The sequence below is a fragment of the Zootoca vivipara genome, chromosome 17, assembly GCF_963506605.1.
Source record: "Zootoca vivipara chromosome 17, rZooViv1.1, whole genome shotgun sequence".
Classification (NCBI taxonomy): domain Eukaryota; kingdom Metazoa; phylum Chordata; class Lepidosauria; order Squamata; family Lacertidae; genus Zootoca; species Zootoca vivipara.
In genome coordinates this window covers 17,632,944-17,647,887 of record NC_083292.1, presented here as the reverse complement: position 1 = coordinate 17,647,887, position 14,944 = coordinate 17,632,944, and the positions used below count along the sequence as shown (strand labels likewise).

Sequence of the window (14,944 nt, the reverse complement as noted above, 5' to 3'; positions counted from 1 at the left end):
TTGCACTGGCAGTGCTGACATCCAAATCAGAGACCCATAGCGCAGAAACCCCCAGCTTCTCAACTTTCGTTTGTACAACCAATCACAGAGTAGAAATATTTTAAATAAATAGCTCTGCAGTCCCAGGTGTGCTCTCAGGAACGCACAGAGCTCTCGTGCATTCGGAAAAGACCGGGGTCAGTTCTATGCAGGAAAGGTATACCTGAAGGAGCGTCTCCTCCCCCGTCGTTCTGCCAGGACACTGAGGTCCAGCACCGAGGGCCTTCTGGCGGTTCTCTCACTGCGAGAAGCAAAGCTACAGGGAACCAGGCAGAGGGCCTTCTCGGTAGTGGCACCCACCCTGTGGAATGAATGCCCTCCAACCAGAGGTCAAAGAGAACAACAATTACCAGACCTTTAGAAGGCATCTCAAGGCATCCCTGTTTAGGGAAGCTTTTAATGTTTGATGGATTTCTGTATTTTAATATTTTGTTGGAAGCCGCCCAGAGTGGCTGGGGGAACCTGGCCAGATGGGCGGGGTATAAATAATAAATTATTATTATTATTATTATTATTATTATTATTATTATTATTATTATTATTATGGTTCTACCTTTCTGAAATGAATGGGAATACTCAGGGAGCTAGCTCAATTTTGGAGCTTTGAGTTTTTAGTTAGCTATTGGGCCGGAGCAACTAAGTGTGAGAGTTCTGCGGCCACCTCCTGCACCTTGTAACATCCTGGGGGAGCCCACAGCCCTTTAGCCACCAACCCGACAGTTACCTGCTGTAGGGCTGCTGGGATGGTGATGATTTTCTGAATTGTGCTGCCCAGTCTCTCGATATAATAGTCCCAATCCAGGATCTACAAGCAGAGAGACAAGAGGATTTTGGTCAAGTCCAAGGCTGGGGAGGGATTGTCTAGATAAAGAGGTGTGCCACAGTCAGCCTTGAGTCACAAACGGCTGGAGGACAGCCCCACACAGCTTACCGTCCGGATGTCAAAATCCTGCAGGGAGGGGCTCTTGAGCCATTTCCGGAGATAGTGCCTGCGGACCGAGAGCTCAGCCTGGAAAATGGCCAGCGGAATGGCCCTGGGAAAAATAAATCAAAACGCATCACTTCTATTTCCAGAAGAGGAGCAGCCTCGTCAGTCTGTTGCATCTTAAAGACGATATGGTTTGTATCCGATGTTCATTCTCCTCAGAATAAACCCATTCAGCTGACCAAACGGAAGTTAGTCACGACAATTACAATCATACCTCGGAAGTTGAATGGAATCCATTCCATAAGTCCGTTCAACTTCGAGAACGTTCAGAAACCAAAGTGCAGTGTTTGATTGGCTGCAGGAGCTCCTTCAGCTAATCGGAAGCCGCAGAGGACATTCAGGTTCCAAAGAACATTCGCAAACCGGAAAGCTCACTTCTGGGTTTGCGGCGTTCGGGAGCAAAAACGTCCGAGTACCAAGGCGTTCAGGATCCAAGGTACGACTGTACTTTAAATCAGTCTATTCTGAGTACAATGAACTTTTACCAGCTTTGTCTGGTTTGCCAGTTATGGCTGTTCCTGGGCAGGGATAGCCTGGCCACTGCAGTCCATGGGCATTTAAGGCTGGAAGAAGAGTTTGGATTTGATATCCCGTTTTGTCACTACCTGAAGGAGTCTCAAAGCGGCTAACATTCTCCTTTCCCTTCCTCCCCCACAACCCCGCCTTCCCCAGTCAAAACCGGGCTCAGGGTGGCCAACACCAATAAAATTACAGTAAGACATAAAAAAAGAAAACAATTAATTAAAATACAGATTAAAATACAATATTAAAATTTAAAATGCAGCCTCATTTTAAGTAGTCCATAAATCCAAACCATGAGGGAGGGAAACACAGGGGTGGGTCAGACTGAATCCAACCCAAAGGCCAGGCAGAACAGCTCTGTCTTGCAGGCCCTGCGGAAAGATGACAAATCCCGCAGGGCCCTGGTCTCCTGTGAAAGAGCGTTCCACCAAGTTGGGGCCAATACTGAAAAGGCCCTGGCCCTAGTTGAGGCCAATCTAGCCACCTTATGGCTCGGGATCTCCAGTATATTGTTGTTTGTGGACCTTAAGGTCCTCCGCGGGGCATACCAGGAGAGGCTGTCCCGTAGGTACGAGGGTCCCAAGCCACATAGGGCTTTAAAGGTCAAAACCAGCACCTTAAACCTGATCCTGTACTCCACCAGGAGCCAGTGCAGCTGGTAAAGCACTGGATCAATGTGATCCCGCGGCTGGGACCACGTAAGGAGCCTCGCCGTGGCATTCTGCACCCGCAGGAGTTTCTGGGTCAGCTTCAAGGGCAGCCCCGCAAAGAGCGAGTTACAATAATCAAGCCTGGAGGCAACCACCACATGGATCACTGTGGCCAAATCAGGGCGAGAGAGGTAACACAAACACTCTGTGAGGTGAGTGGGGCTGAGAGACTTCAAAGAAGTGTGACTAGCCCAAGGTCACCCAGCAGCTGCATGTGGAGGAACGGGGACGCGAACCCGGTTCACCAGATTACGAGTCTACCGCTCTTAACCACTACACCACACTGGATGATGGCAATGCGCTTTATGTGGAGCTGTCCTTGGTCCTGTTTCGGAAGTGTGGGAATGGTGCATCCATAATACTATGCAAAGGGTTAATGCTGTAGCATAGAATCCTGTGATGTCATAATGAGGCACCCCACCCCCAAGTTCCGTTATCAACTATGTGTGAGTTTTAACTGTGAGAGCAGCAAGTGTGTTGTGTTATGCTGGCGCCTGCCTCAGAGCCAGTCTGTAAACATCAGTCAGTCTCAAGATACAAATTCATGTAAATATGTTTCAGCAATGTAAGTATTATCTACCTCTCTTGTACATTCAATTTGACAAGAACAAGTACAGCTAGTCAAAGCCCTTATGCTATTTAAAAACTTTAGAAGTGTTGCTTGGTTTTTCCTGGGGGGAAAAAGAGAACTATTTAAAATTGTAATAAGAATAATAATTTATTATTTATACCTCGCCCATCTAGCTGGGTTTCCGCAGCCACTCTGGGCGGCCCCAACAGAATATTAAAAACACGATAAAACATCAAACATTAAAAACTTCCCTAAACAGGGTTGCCTTCAGATGTCTTCTAAAAGTCAGATAGTTCTTTATCTCCTTGACATCTGATGGGAGGGTGTTCCACAGAACAGGCACCACGATCAAGAAGGCCCTCCACCTGGTTCCCTGTAACCACACTTCTTGCAGGGAGAGAACCGCCAGAAGGCCCTCGGAGCTGGACCTCAGTGTCCGGGCTGAATGATGGGGGTGGAGGGTCAAACTTTCACACAACTCTGTAAAGTATAATTACCAGCTGATGCAGAATGCTGCAGCCAGGGTGCTGATGGGGGCATCTGGCCAACGGTATGTAACATTTTGTTGGAACGAAAGTGGGGTTGTTATAGTTTTTGCTTTTTACTATGTTACATTTTGTGTTTTCATAAACTGCCCTGTGCTCCTCGCATGAAGGGTGTTATAGAAATTTAACAAATAAAAATCACAACATTCCTTGAGTTGGCGAGGCTCATTTCATAGCAACAAGAAACTAAGCCTTTCGCATCAACGACCCGGCATTGTGGATTACTTGTGCCCCTCTGATCGATATATACTGGTACCTCTCTGTGACCGGGGATCCTTCTGGCTTCTTAGAAATGATAAACCGGCAGCTCAGACCAGCATCCTTCACCATCTGATCCCCCAGGAACTCAGCCAGGCGCTTGGCGGTGCTGATGGAGGTGGATTTTTGTTCCCCATAATCTTCCAGCTTGCGGGACATGGACCGGTTCTCCGAGATAAGCTCAAACAACTCCGAGTCAGGCATATTGGCAGCCTGGAAAAAAAGAGAGACAGGAACGCTTGCATGTGCCAGCCACATTCCCCTCCTGGACCACTTTGGAGGCAGGGCAGCTCAGCATCCCATGTTGGTCACACTAAAAGCTTCTGAAGGCCGCAGGAAGCCCGGGAGATGCCCGTGTGTGGACTACAGAAGGGGAGAAGAGGAATTTCCAGCAGCAACAGAAACCTCATCTTCTTTCCAATAGGCGGATCTGCCCTTAACTGGCCACCAATTCCCCATTACCTTCATCCCTAAATGCCCGGTGTGGATAGATTTAACCATACAGTCCCAGAAAAGCCGGAAGACTCACCTTGGAGCCTCAACCCACCTTGCTGTAGAGCACATCCAGCCAGTAGTCGGCCACTTTGGCAACGGAGGCATAAACCTCCTCTAAAGTGGTGCCCTTCAGGAAGGCCTCGAAGACGGATGACTGGAAGATCTTGACCAGCTGCAGCTCCCCCCGCCGCTTCACCTCAAACCCCTTCAGCTCGGCCAGGGAGCCGTCCTCGTTGAACACGGCGTACCTGGCGTGGAGCAAAATAGTCAGCCTGTGCAGGATTGGCACCTTCCCTCTCCTGTGTCTTCTCCGTTGGGACCGATAGGGCGGAAAGCATCCAAGCCAAAGAGAGCCAGAGGCAACTAAGACGAGTTTTGTCCCCATCCTCCTCCCTGCTGGGTTCTACAAGTGGTAACACTGAAAGGGAGGAGGAGGAAGCTTGCCACAGCCAGGCTATGCCCTGGGGCTGGTTGTAAGTCAAAAAGGCAGGTGGGGGCTGAGTGAGGGTCAGTGCCCACTTTGTCCCAGTGCCTCCACTATCTGTTGCCCTCCAGGTATTTTGGGCCACAGTTCCCAGGTGGGGGCAGTGCCCCCTTTTCCCTAATGGACCAGCCTCCACGGCTTCTTACAAACTAGAAAGGAGGGAGCTCTGAAAATGCCCATCTATTAAGGATCTAGCAGTGATGTTTCAAGTCCTGCCATCTTCCAGGTTCAGCTTTGCTGCCTGCCGGTATCCCTGAGCCAAGGAGGAGCTGCCTCCCCAGACCTGGATTCTGCCTCACCTTTTCTTCAGCTTCTTGCCCTCTTCCTTGGAGGCGGGGAGAATCATGGCCAAGTACGGGCCATCCACTTCAAAAAAGATGCTGTTTTCCGAGCGGGAAATGTAGGTGAGCGAGGCCGGGTCCACCAGCTCCTGGTACTGATCGTTTGTAAACCCTTCCTGCAAGTAAGTGACACACACGCTGGGCGTTTCGGCCTTGCAGGCTCATGCTGCACCCGAACAATTTAACAGGAGGGCTGGAAGGAAGCTATATATGATGCAATCCCTGCAGGGGGGGAAGCTAAATGTCAAGCAGAAACATACCCATGGTTTCCATGCCATTTCCAGATTGTCTTTATGGAAGACCCCCCAAAATCCTGTCAATCTGACTTGCCCCCACCTCCTGCTGATAAAGGCTTGAAGCTCACCTTCACCATGATGTTCAGCATAGCACCCGGATAGGAGATTGTCACCTTGGGCTTCTTGGCGTGAGTCGATTTGATGACAAAGTTTTCGGGGAAGCTGTTTGGAAGCACACACCAGATCCCGTCTGTGTCCAGCTCCAGCGGCCTCCTGGGAAAGGGGGAAAATGGGAGAAGCGTTTCCATATGGGAGGCCAGAGGGCACTCTGCAAAAGGAACCACCTTATGAGGAATGGTTGCAGCAATCAGAGCTTTTTAGTTTAAGAGAAAAATCGAGAAAGATGTAGCGATTTATAAACTTATGCACGGCATGGAGAGAAAGTGGATAAAGAAAAGCTTTTATCCCTCCCATAACATTAGAATTCGTGGTCATCCGAGGAAGCTTAATGTTGGAAGGTTCGGGACAGACAGAAGAAAAGAGTTTTCCACACAGTGCATAGTTAAGCTATGGCCATCAACTTGGATGGCTTTAAAAGAGGTTTGGACAAATCGATGGAGGACTATGGATAACTACTAGTCATGATGGCTATTTGCTCTGCCTCCGTAGTCAGAGACAGGAAATGATTCCAGTTGCGGGGAACCGCAGGACGGGAAAAGTGTGTCTCCACCCCCATCGCTCAGACCTCATAACTGAGGTCCAGCTCTGAGGGTCTTCTAGCAGTTCCCTCACTGTGAGAAGTGAGGTTACAGGAAAGCAGGCAGAGGGCCTTCTCAGCAGCGGCGCCCATCTTGCGGAACGCCCTCCCATCATATGTCAAGGAAAGAAACAACTACCTGATATTTAGAAGACATCTGAAGGCAAACCTGTTTAGGGAAGTTTTATAATGTTTGATGTTTTATTGCTTTATTATTATTATTAGCTGCCCAGTCTCTCGTATTCCCCGGGAAACCCCCGTTTTTCCAGCCGTTTCCCGCTGGCAGCCCGGATTAAAAAAAACCGTAAATCCCCCGGATTCTTACTGGCCCGGGGAGGCTCCTTCTGTGGATGTCTGGAGTCTCTGGACATGCACAGAAGCGATTTCTAGCGCTGCGGCCATTTTGGAAATGGGCAGAGCATGCATAGAAGCGACTTCCGGTGTCGCTCTGCCCAGTTCCAAAATGGCCGCAGTGCGACTTCCAGCCATTTTGGAAATGGGCAGAGCATGCGTAGAAGCGACTTCCGGTGTCGCTCTGCCCAGTTCCAAAATGGCCGCAGCGCGACTTCCGGTTCCGTGCTGCTGCCGATCCCGGATTTTTCAGTCTGGAAGTTGGCACCTATGTTATTATTATGTGGGGAGCCGTGCAGAGTGGCTGGGGAAACCCAGCCTGATGGGTGGGGTTTAATAATAATAATAAATTTTTATTATTATTATTTGGTTGGGTCCAGCCTGAGGGTTTCCCACAGGCATCTATCAACCATTGTGAGAACAGGATGCTGGACTAGATGGGCTATTGGCTTGATCTAGCAAGCTCATATGTTCTTATGAAAGCTGATGAAGTTTACAAAAGCAACAGTCTGCAGAGACACGCAGTGGGTCTTCATCCCTTGCTCTCTGAGTTGCTTAAGAGACCTGCTTCTTTTTCTGGGCCAAGGCAGTAAGGAGCAGACTATGGGGTGGTGTGCCTTTGAGTCCAGATCCAGACCAGTCATTCCTTGTGGTTAGAGACAGAAGAGATTCAGAGCTGGACAACTCATCTTTGCACCATTTTGGGTTTTTTTTTATACTGTGTTTACACATACAGTAACGGCCTTCCTCTTAAAGGAGCCCTGGACAACACACCACAGCAAAAAAAACAAAGCACCGTCATCCACGAAGGAGCAAGCCACCTTCGCGCAACAGGCACACAACATCCAAGCTCAGAATCTCCTCGCCTCCAGCTGCCACAGGCAGCCACCATTCAACTACTCACCCAATTTGCTCTATCAGCTCCCTGGCCTGTGTGATGATGTTGGCGCCAGTGAAGCAGACGATGCCAGCCATTTCCATGGAGTACCACCGAGCTCTGCGTAGGGGAGAGGAGTAGTGAGAACAGGAAGAGCAGCTCTGGGTCAGCTGCTTTGCAAACAAGGCTTGAGGCCTGATCTGCTAAAGATGCGGCCAACGGCATGAGCAGAGAGGCCTCCTGGGCAAGGAGCTGCAGTATTTATGTGCTAGGGGGGCTGCTTTCCCCTGCTCACATTGCTTGCCAATCCCACCCCCTCCCTTCACACCTCATCCAAGTGCCCCACTTCCTCACTGCTCCTCAGTGTCCCTCCAACCCTGCTTTATTCAAACGTCTGCTGTTGCTTAAAACACATCTTCTCTCTTTTTCTCCCCTCCCTGGCTTCATGCAAATCCAAGATGGTGATGCAAAACTACAAATCCTCCAGTGGGGGCTGCATGACGACAGCCTTACATTTTTATGTTTATAGGAGGAAATGCTTCATTTAATTGTACTAGGATTTAGTTCTTTGTCTTAATATTGAACATTTAAAGGCCCAGCAACTGCACCAACTGGGAGCCAAGGCAGGGGCAGATTTTAAAAGGGCCATTTAGAGACCCACCAGCAGCCAGACTCTTGAGTTCCCCCCTCACCCTTTGCGCATGACGTATCCGTAAAAGGAGTTGAGAATGCACTTGTGTGCCAGCTGCAGGGAGTCGTACAAGATCTCCATGTTCTTGCAGCGCTTTGCTTCCGAGGCGTCACCCGACTCCATTGCAGCAGCCAGCTTCTTCTTCCACACCTGGGAAAGGCAGAGGAAAAAGGGCCTGTGACTCAAGCAAGCTGTGGGCTATTGTCTACCTTTGCTCCAGCTGGTCTCCATCCTCTGTCTCAGGCAGATGTTTTGGCCTACAACTCCCATGATCCCTAGCTAACAGGACCAGTGGTTAGGGAAGATGGGAACTGTAGTCCAAAACATCTGGAGGGCCAAACTTTGGGGATGCATGCTCTATCTTTTCCTTCCACATCCCTTTCCTTGGATGTCTGTCTCCTCCACCCCCTGTAAACCCATGTTAGCAAAAGCTTCTGTATATTACAGAAGGCATATGGATTGCATGCCCAGAGCTTTTTGGCTCTGCTTAGCTGCAAATAGAAACATTTTATGTGAATTTTTAAAAAGGTAAAGGGACCCCTGACAATTAAGTCCAGTCGCCAACGACTCTGGGGTTGTGGTGCTCATCTCGCTTTAAAGGCCGAGGGAGTCGGTATTTGTCCGCTTCCGCAGACAGTTTTTCCAGGTCATGTGGCCAGCATGACTAAGCCGCTTCTGGCAAAACCAGAGCAGCACACAGAAACGCCGTTTACCTTCCTGCCAGAGTGGTACCTATTTATCTACTTGCATTTTGACGTGCTTTCGAACTGCTAGGTTAGCAGCAGCTGGGACCGAACAATGGGAGCTCACCCTGTTGCAGGGATTCGAACCGCCAACTTTTCGATCAGCAAGCCCAAGCGGCACAGTGGTTTAACCCACAGCGCCACCCGCGTCCCTTATGTGTATCTAGCAATCAACTAATACAGTGGTACCTTGGGTTACAGACGCTTCAGGTTACAGACTCTGCTAACCCAGAAATAGTACCTCGGGTTAAGAACTTTGCTTCAGGATGGGAATAGAAATCGCGCTGTGATGGCGCGGCGGCAGTGGGAGGCCCCATGAGTTAAAGTGCTCTCTCAGGTTAAGAGCAGTTTCAGGTTAAGAACGGACCTCCAGAATGAATTAAGTTCTTAACCCGAGGTACCACTGTATACAAGAATTTGTCTGTTAAATCTATGAGTAAGTTGAAAACTTGATATAAATCAATGCTTTTTTATTACTTTAAATTCATTTCAAGTATTTCTATACCACTCAATATTCATAATTTCTATTCAAGCATTCTGGCCCCCAAGAACCACAGCATCCCCTTTCAGCACCCACCAGCAAGGAGAGATCAGCCTGGCTATCAATGCCTGCCTGCATCTCATCGCTTTATGAACGTAAAGATCACCATGAACACCTTTAGAAACTCACCATTTTGCTGCGCTATCGCAAATCTGGCAAAATAAAAATAAAAAGGCACCTTATGCAGCCCCTTGAACTCGTAGCGGCGGTCACGAAAGGCCCGCACGGTGTCCACATAGAAGGAGTTTTCCCGCTGGCAGATGGTGGTGACACGCTCCTCAACCTTTGTCACGTGGATTTTCTTGTACGCTTTGCGGCAGTAATCTGGGCAAGAGGTGTGGCAGAGGCGGTTCACTCGCAATTTATTCTGGAACGTTTTAACACTTCCCAATTTGAAAATGTTTATATGCCACTTGCTAGTTTAAAAAAACACACACCTCAGTTTGCAAAAAGAATTTTAAAAATTAAATTTTCAGTAAAAAAAAAATAGCTAAAAAGAATGAAAATCAATTAACTGAAAACAGATTAAAACCCATGTCGACATTCTACATGTCTGGATGGGCTGTGCCTAAGCAGAAATGTGCCCAGCAGGTGCTAAAAAGAGTGTAGCTAAGCCTGACGTCAATAGGCAGGGAGTTCCGAAGTGTTGCTGCTTCCACACCGAAAGACTGATTTCTTACAAATGCAGGAGTATTATATGGCACCTGTAACAGTGCCAGTTCTGTAGATCAAAGCAGTTGAGTGGGCAATGGGGGTAAGGTGACAAACTGGTCCCAAGCTGTTAAGGGCTTTATGTACTAATACAGTGGAACCTCGGTTCCCAAACGTCTTGGGAGCTGAACGTTCTGGCTCCCGAATGATCGAAAACTGGAAGTGATTGTTCCAGTTTTCTAACATTCTTCGGAAGCTCCTGCAGCCAATCGGAAGCCGCGCCTTGGTTCCTGAACCGTTTTGGGAGTCGAACGGCCTCCCGGAATGGATTAACTTCGGGAAACAAGGTTCCACTGTAGGAACACCACCTCTGCTCACTGCTAGAAAAAGCTCTGGTTTGGGGCTGGCAGCTGATCCCAGACCCCAAGTCCTCTAGCACTAAAGGGCATAGCAGGGGAAAGGAGGTAAGCAGGAGAAAAAAGTGTGGCACCTTGAGCTTCTCAGGGGAAAGGTAAGGGCTGAATCCAAGAAAACCAAAGCTTCAAGACAAATCAAGCCATAACCACGTACAAGCTCTACTGCGGTGCAGAAAAAGGTTTGCTCTCTTATTAGCTCAGAGATGGAAGGAAGACAAAGTCCCTAACAGAAAGGAATGGCAAGCCAAGTTGTTGAACTATGCTGAAATGGCAAAACTGACAGGAACCAAGAGGACAAAAACCTTAAAAAAGAATGGGGAAAATTTATAATTTATTTAGGAGACCACTGCAAGCAGATGGAAACATTAGCAGGATTTTAATCCCACTTGTAATGCAACAAATACCATGGATAATTTGGATTGATAGAAAATATAGAGCATTGAATAATATGCAGTTGTAAATGTTAATAATCGGAACCATGGAGGGGGTGGGGGAAAGTCATGAGATTCAAGCAATCTCTATATATGGATATACATTTGGATTGCTATAATTTTATATCTGTAAAATCAAATAAAAATGACTTCAAAAAAGAAGAAAAAGGTTTGCCCTCACCTGCCAAGCGCTTCTTCTCGTATTTTGCTTGCTCCTCCCGGGACAGCTCGTGGAAGACCCGGGGCGGTCCATCTGGGAAGAGAGGGGGGAACTTCTCCGACTCCAGCTGTTGCTGGATGCGATGGTACTCGCTGCGGCTTGCGGGCACTGCAAGGGGAGAAGAGAAGGGGGGTGGGGAAGGAAACAACCCAGCTGATAATCACCCCAGACTGTGAGAGGAGATTTCATACACAGCAGAGGAACCGCGCCAAGTTGCATACAAGTCAGCAGAAGGGAAAAGACTCACTGAATTCTCCTCTCCACTGCCAGGTCATCCGCCGCTGACAGTTGGCGCCTGGTTTGTTAAAGTCGCAGGCGGCGCATGTGGCCTCGTTCACCATCGCCGAGGGCTGAAGGGAGGGAAGCAAAGCAGAGGGGGAGCGAATAAATGCACAAGTACATTTAAATAAATAAAAGTTTTTAGGCCAAGCAAAGCTGGATCCTGCCTCTAGAAAAGCAGCAGGTGGACCCAGGATGCTTTTGCGAGATTGTTAAGTCTCAATTGTTAAATTTCTATACCATCGTTCAGCTGAAGTTCACAGGGCGGTTTAAATATAAAAACAAACGTACCTACCATAATAACTAACAAAAACTTACACCCTCAGTTTAAACAGCCCTAGATTGCTTAAGTAGCCAAAGGCCTGTGAGAAGAGGAATGTTTTTGCCTGGTGCCTAAAGATATGTAAGAAAGGTGCCAGGTGAGCCTCCCTGATATATAGTGTGTGCCAAAGCCCTACTGCACCTGTGTTTTGAACTCAAACAGCTACTATGGGCAGCAGAGGGTGGAGAGCTCTATTCCAGCCCTTCCTTCCTGTGCTGCATACTCCCAAGCAAGAAAAGAGTGATCACCAACCATCTATTCATTCAGCAGTCTCTTACTAGGGAGAACATTGCAACACTGGCCTTTTCCCTCTGTCCCTCTATCCTTGTTGCTCAAGAGGCAGCAACTCTTTGCGAAGGAGAGGTTGCCTGGAGTGCCTACCCCAAACTGGAGCCATTACAGGTCCAGGGAAAGTTCCATACGTATTGTCTCTTATTAAGAAGGCAATGTTGTTGAGCTTTCGTAGTACGAATTATAAATCACACTGCGATACTCCCAAACAGAAAGACAACATCCCCTCACCCACCCTGCAAATCTCAAACTGAAATAGCACTCCAAAATCTTAACCATGCAGCTTGTTATTGTGTCTGATACTTTAGTGATTGCAATGTTTGTTGCTGGGTTTTTTTAAATGTTACTGTGCTTATTGTTAGCCACTTTGAACTCAACATTTGCCGTTGGAAAAGCAGAATAGAAATATCAAATCAAATCAAATCTCTGACCACTTGGCAGTGCAGGCTGGGGCTTTGGGAGCCCAAGAGCATCTAGAGATTATGTCTAAGAGGCCACAGCAGAGATTTAGACTTTGGTATCCAATGCCCAGGAGCACAAACTCTTCACTCACCTGAAGCCGGTTGGTTAGGATGATATTCGGGTACATGGCCCCCACGTCCAGGTGGTATATCAGAGGACATTCAATCCTGTTGGGGACTTCCTTCAGGGAGTTCAGCTTGACTTTGATTTCATCACAAACCTGTGGTCCAGAGGAAGCAGTGGAAAGCAGGCAAGGGGATAAGGTGGGGTTGTTGTTGTTTTTTGCCAGGGAGAGCAGTGCTTTACCATGCTCTTCGGAATGCAATAGAGAGCCCGGCAAAAGAACACTACACATAAGGTAAGGTAAAGGACCCCTGGATGGTTAAGTCCAGTCAAAGGCGACCATGGGGTTGCGGCGCTCATTTAGCTTTCAGGCCGAGGGAGCCGGTGTTTGTCCGCAGACAGCTTTCCGGGTCATGTAGTCAGCATGACTAAATCACTTCTGGTGCAATGGGACACCGTAACGGAAACCAGAATGCATGGAAACGCTGTTTACTTTCCCACCGCAGCGATACCCATTTATCTACTTGCACTGGTGTGCTTTTGTACTGCTAAGGTTGGCAGGAGCTGGGAAAGAGCAACGGAAACTCACCGTCGTGGGGATTTGAACCGCCAACCTTCTGATTGGCAAGCCCAAGAGGCTCAGTGGTTTAGCCCACAGTGCCATCTGTATCCCTACACCACACATATACCAGGACTGTGCTTTTCGTAGGCCACAAGTGGCCCCCAGTACAGTTCAATGCAGTAAATAGCAGCAGATTGGTGGCCAAGGTTGAGGGGGTGGGGAAGCAAAGGGTTGAAGCAGGGGAAAAGATGGAAGCAACAGCCAAGATAACCTGGGGACTGGGGAGCTAGATGCTTAAAATGAACAGAAACTAGAGTGAAGGAGCTGTGTCAGGACAATAACAACTCCATTGCTATTGCTGCCTCCTCCTATGCAGACACTGCTGTGTGGCCCACAAGGTTACCTCCTGGAAGTTGGTCACTTGGTCAAGGGGTATTCCTTCCTCTTCCTCAATGGCGTGGCGCAGAGTCTTCTCCACACGCTGCAAAAGGAAGTCGAAGGCAGCAGGGTTCTAAGAGACACAACCGGGGTGGGGGGTGAGGACATGAGTGTGACAAATTTTCACCAAGGATTCACTCCAGGCAAAGCCAGTGAGCCCAAATCACCAGGGGAACATGGGGCAGGCGGAAACGAATCTGCAAAGGAAGGCCTTATGCTCTTTGTAATCCACAAGATCAGGTTGTAGGCCTTCCTCCAGCAGCCTTTGTTGGCCACCAGCTACAGGGAAGTGTGCTCCCCTCCCTCTAGAAGATCAGTTGCCGGGAAGAATCACCAGCAGAGAGGAGTTACTTTTGCACTCAGATTCTTTTGGGCTTCCCAATGGTTGGCCACTGTGAGAACATGTTCTATCACCAGCCTCATGGGGTCAGGCACTTCTCTTTTTTTGGACCTGGGACAATTTGGACCTGCTTAATTCTGGCAAGCACGGGGGGGGGATTTATTCTGGCACCCCATCGTCCCCCATGAGCTTTCAGGAAGTCTACTTCCAGGGCAGGACTCGTACCATCTTGAAGCGGCAGGGGATGTCACTGCGAAAGACCCCCGACTCCAGGGCCTCCACATGGCCCCCAACATAGGTCTCCGAGTCCAGCACGTGCCCATCCTCAGTGAGCTTGTTGAACTCCTGCTCTTGCTTGTTGGGGAAGATGATGTTGGCGTGATAGGCCTGGACCATGAGCAGCGCCTCGCACAGAGTCCCTGAGCCCTTTCGCAGCACCTGCAGGGAGGGAGGGAGGGAGGGAGGGAGGGGGAGAGAGAGAGAGAGAGAGAGAGGTGGGCTGGTGGCAAAAGGGAACTTAGAGAGGGGGAGCCAATTTGATCTCTCCTCGCAGGGGAGGGGGGAAATCAAGCCAGTAGGGCTGGGCAATAGCAGCTTTTAAACATCGCAGTGTATCGCCAGCCAAAGATATCGGTTTGGCGATAGACCACAACGTTGAAAATACAAGCTGCACCGACCTCGGGAACTGAGGCGGTTTCACCTAGGCCAGGCATCCCCAAACTTCGGCCCTCCAGATGTTTTGGACTACAATTCCCATCATCCCTGACCACTGATCCTGTTAGCTAGGGATCATGGGAGTTGTAGGCCAAAACATCTGGAGGGCCGCAGTTTGGGGATGCCTGACCTAGGCCCTCACAGGCTTGGACAACGCAGCTCGTTTGTGCAGCTCAGCTGGGGATTGGGAAGGTTCCTGCTCTGCAGCTGAGTCAGCCCCGGCACTCCTGCCACTCATGGGCGAGTGGGCAGAGCCTCAGAGCTCCTTTAACGGCTCGCTGCAGGGAGTGCCAACCACGCTCCCCTCAGCTGAGCAGTTTCACAGAGCTCCCACCCCGCCGCCAGCTCACGGGAGCCAGCACTGGTCTGGGGGCTCCTTTAACTGTTCAGCTGAGGTAAGGGCAGCTGCACACTCCTCAGTTGAGCAGTCCAAAGATGCAGAGGGAGGAACAAGCTGTATTGGTGCCTCGGCGACACAGCTTGCTTCTCCCTCTGCATCGTATGAGGGGCAGAGTGTGATGGCAGTTTCACTCAGCAGTGTATTGCGGGTGAAACTGCCCCCACTCCCGAGTCCCCTCTGCTAGCACTACGCTGCTGGAAGGAAGG

General features: G+C 49.3%; 1 protein-coding gene across 1 annotated transcript in view; it reads right to left on the bottom strand.

The window, feature by feature from the left end:
• The window catches only part of POLE (DNA polymerase epsilon, catalytic subunit), a 57,881-nt gene that overhangs the window by 27,309 nt on the left and 15,628 nt on the right, over positions 1-14,944 (bottom strand). The window contains exons 15-28 of the mRNA XM_060269359.1: positions 13,850-14,062; positions 13,250-13,357; positions 12,313-12,441; positions 11,115-11,217; positions 10,829-10,975; positions 9,328-9,473; positions 7,867-8,015; positions 7,202-7,294; positions 5,318-5,462; positions 4,912-5,069; positions 4,181-4,376; positions 3,632-3,846; positions 971-1,073; positions 764-844 (exon numbers count right to left, since the gene is read on the bottom strand). Coding sequence (XP_060125342.1) covers positions 764-844; positions 971-1,073; positions 3,632-3,846; positions 4,181-4,376; positions 4,912-5,069; positions 5,318-5,462; positions 7,202-7,294; positions 7,867-8,015; positions 9,328-9,473; positions 10,829-10,975; positions 11,115-11,217; positions 12,313-12,441; positions 13,250-13,357; positions 13,850-14,062 — 1,986 coding nt within the window. The remainder of the gene's footprint in view (positions 1-763; positions 845-970; positions 1,074-3,631; positions 3,847-4,180; positions 4,377-4,911; positions 5,070-5,317; positions 5,463-7,201; positions 7,295-7,866; positions 8,016-9,327; positions 9,474-10,828; positions 10,976-11,114; positions 11,218-12,312; positions 12,442-13,249; positions 13,358-13,849; positions 14,063-14,944) is intronic.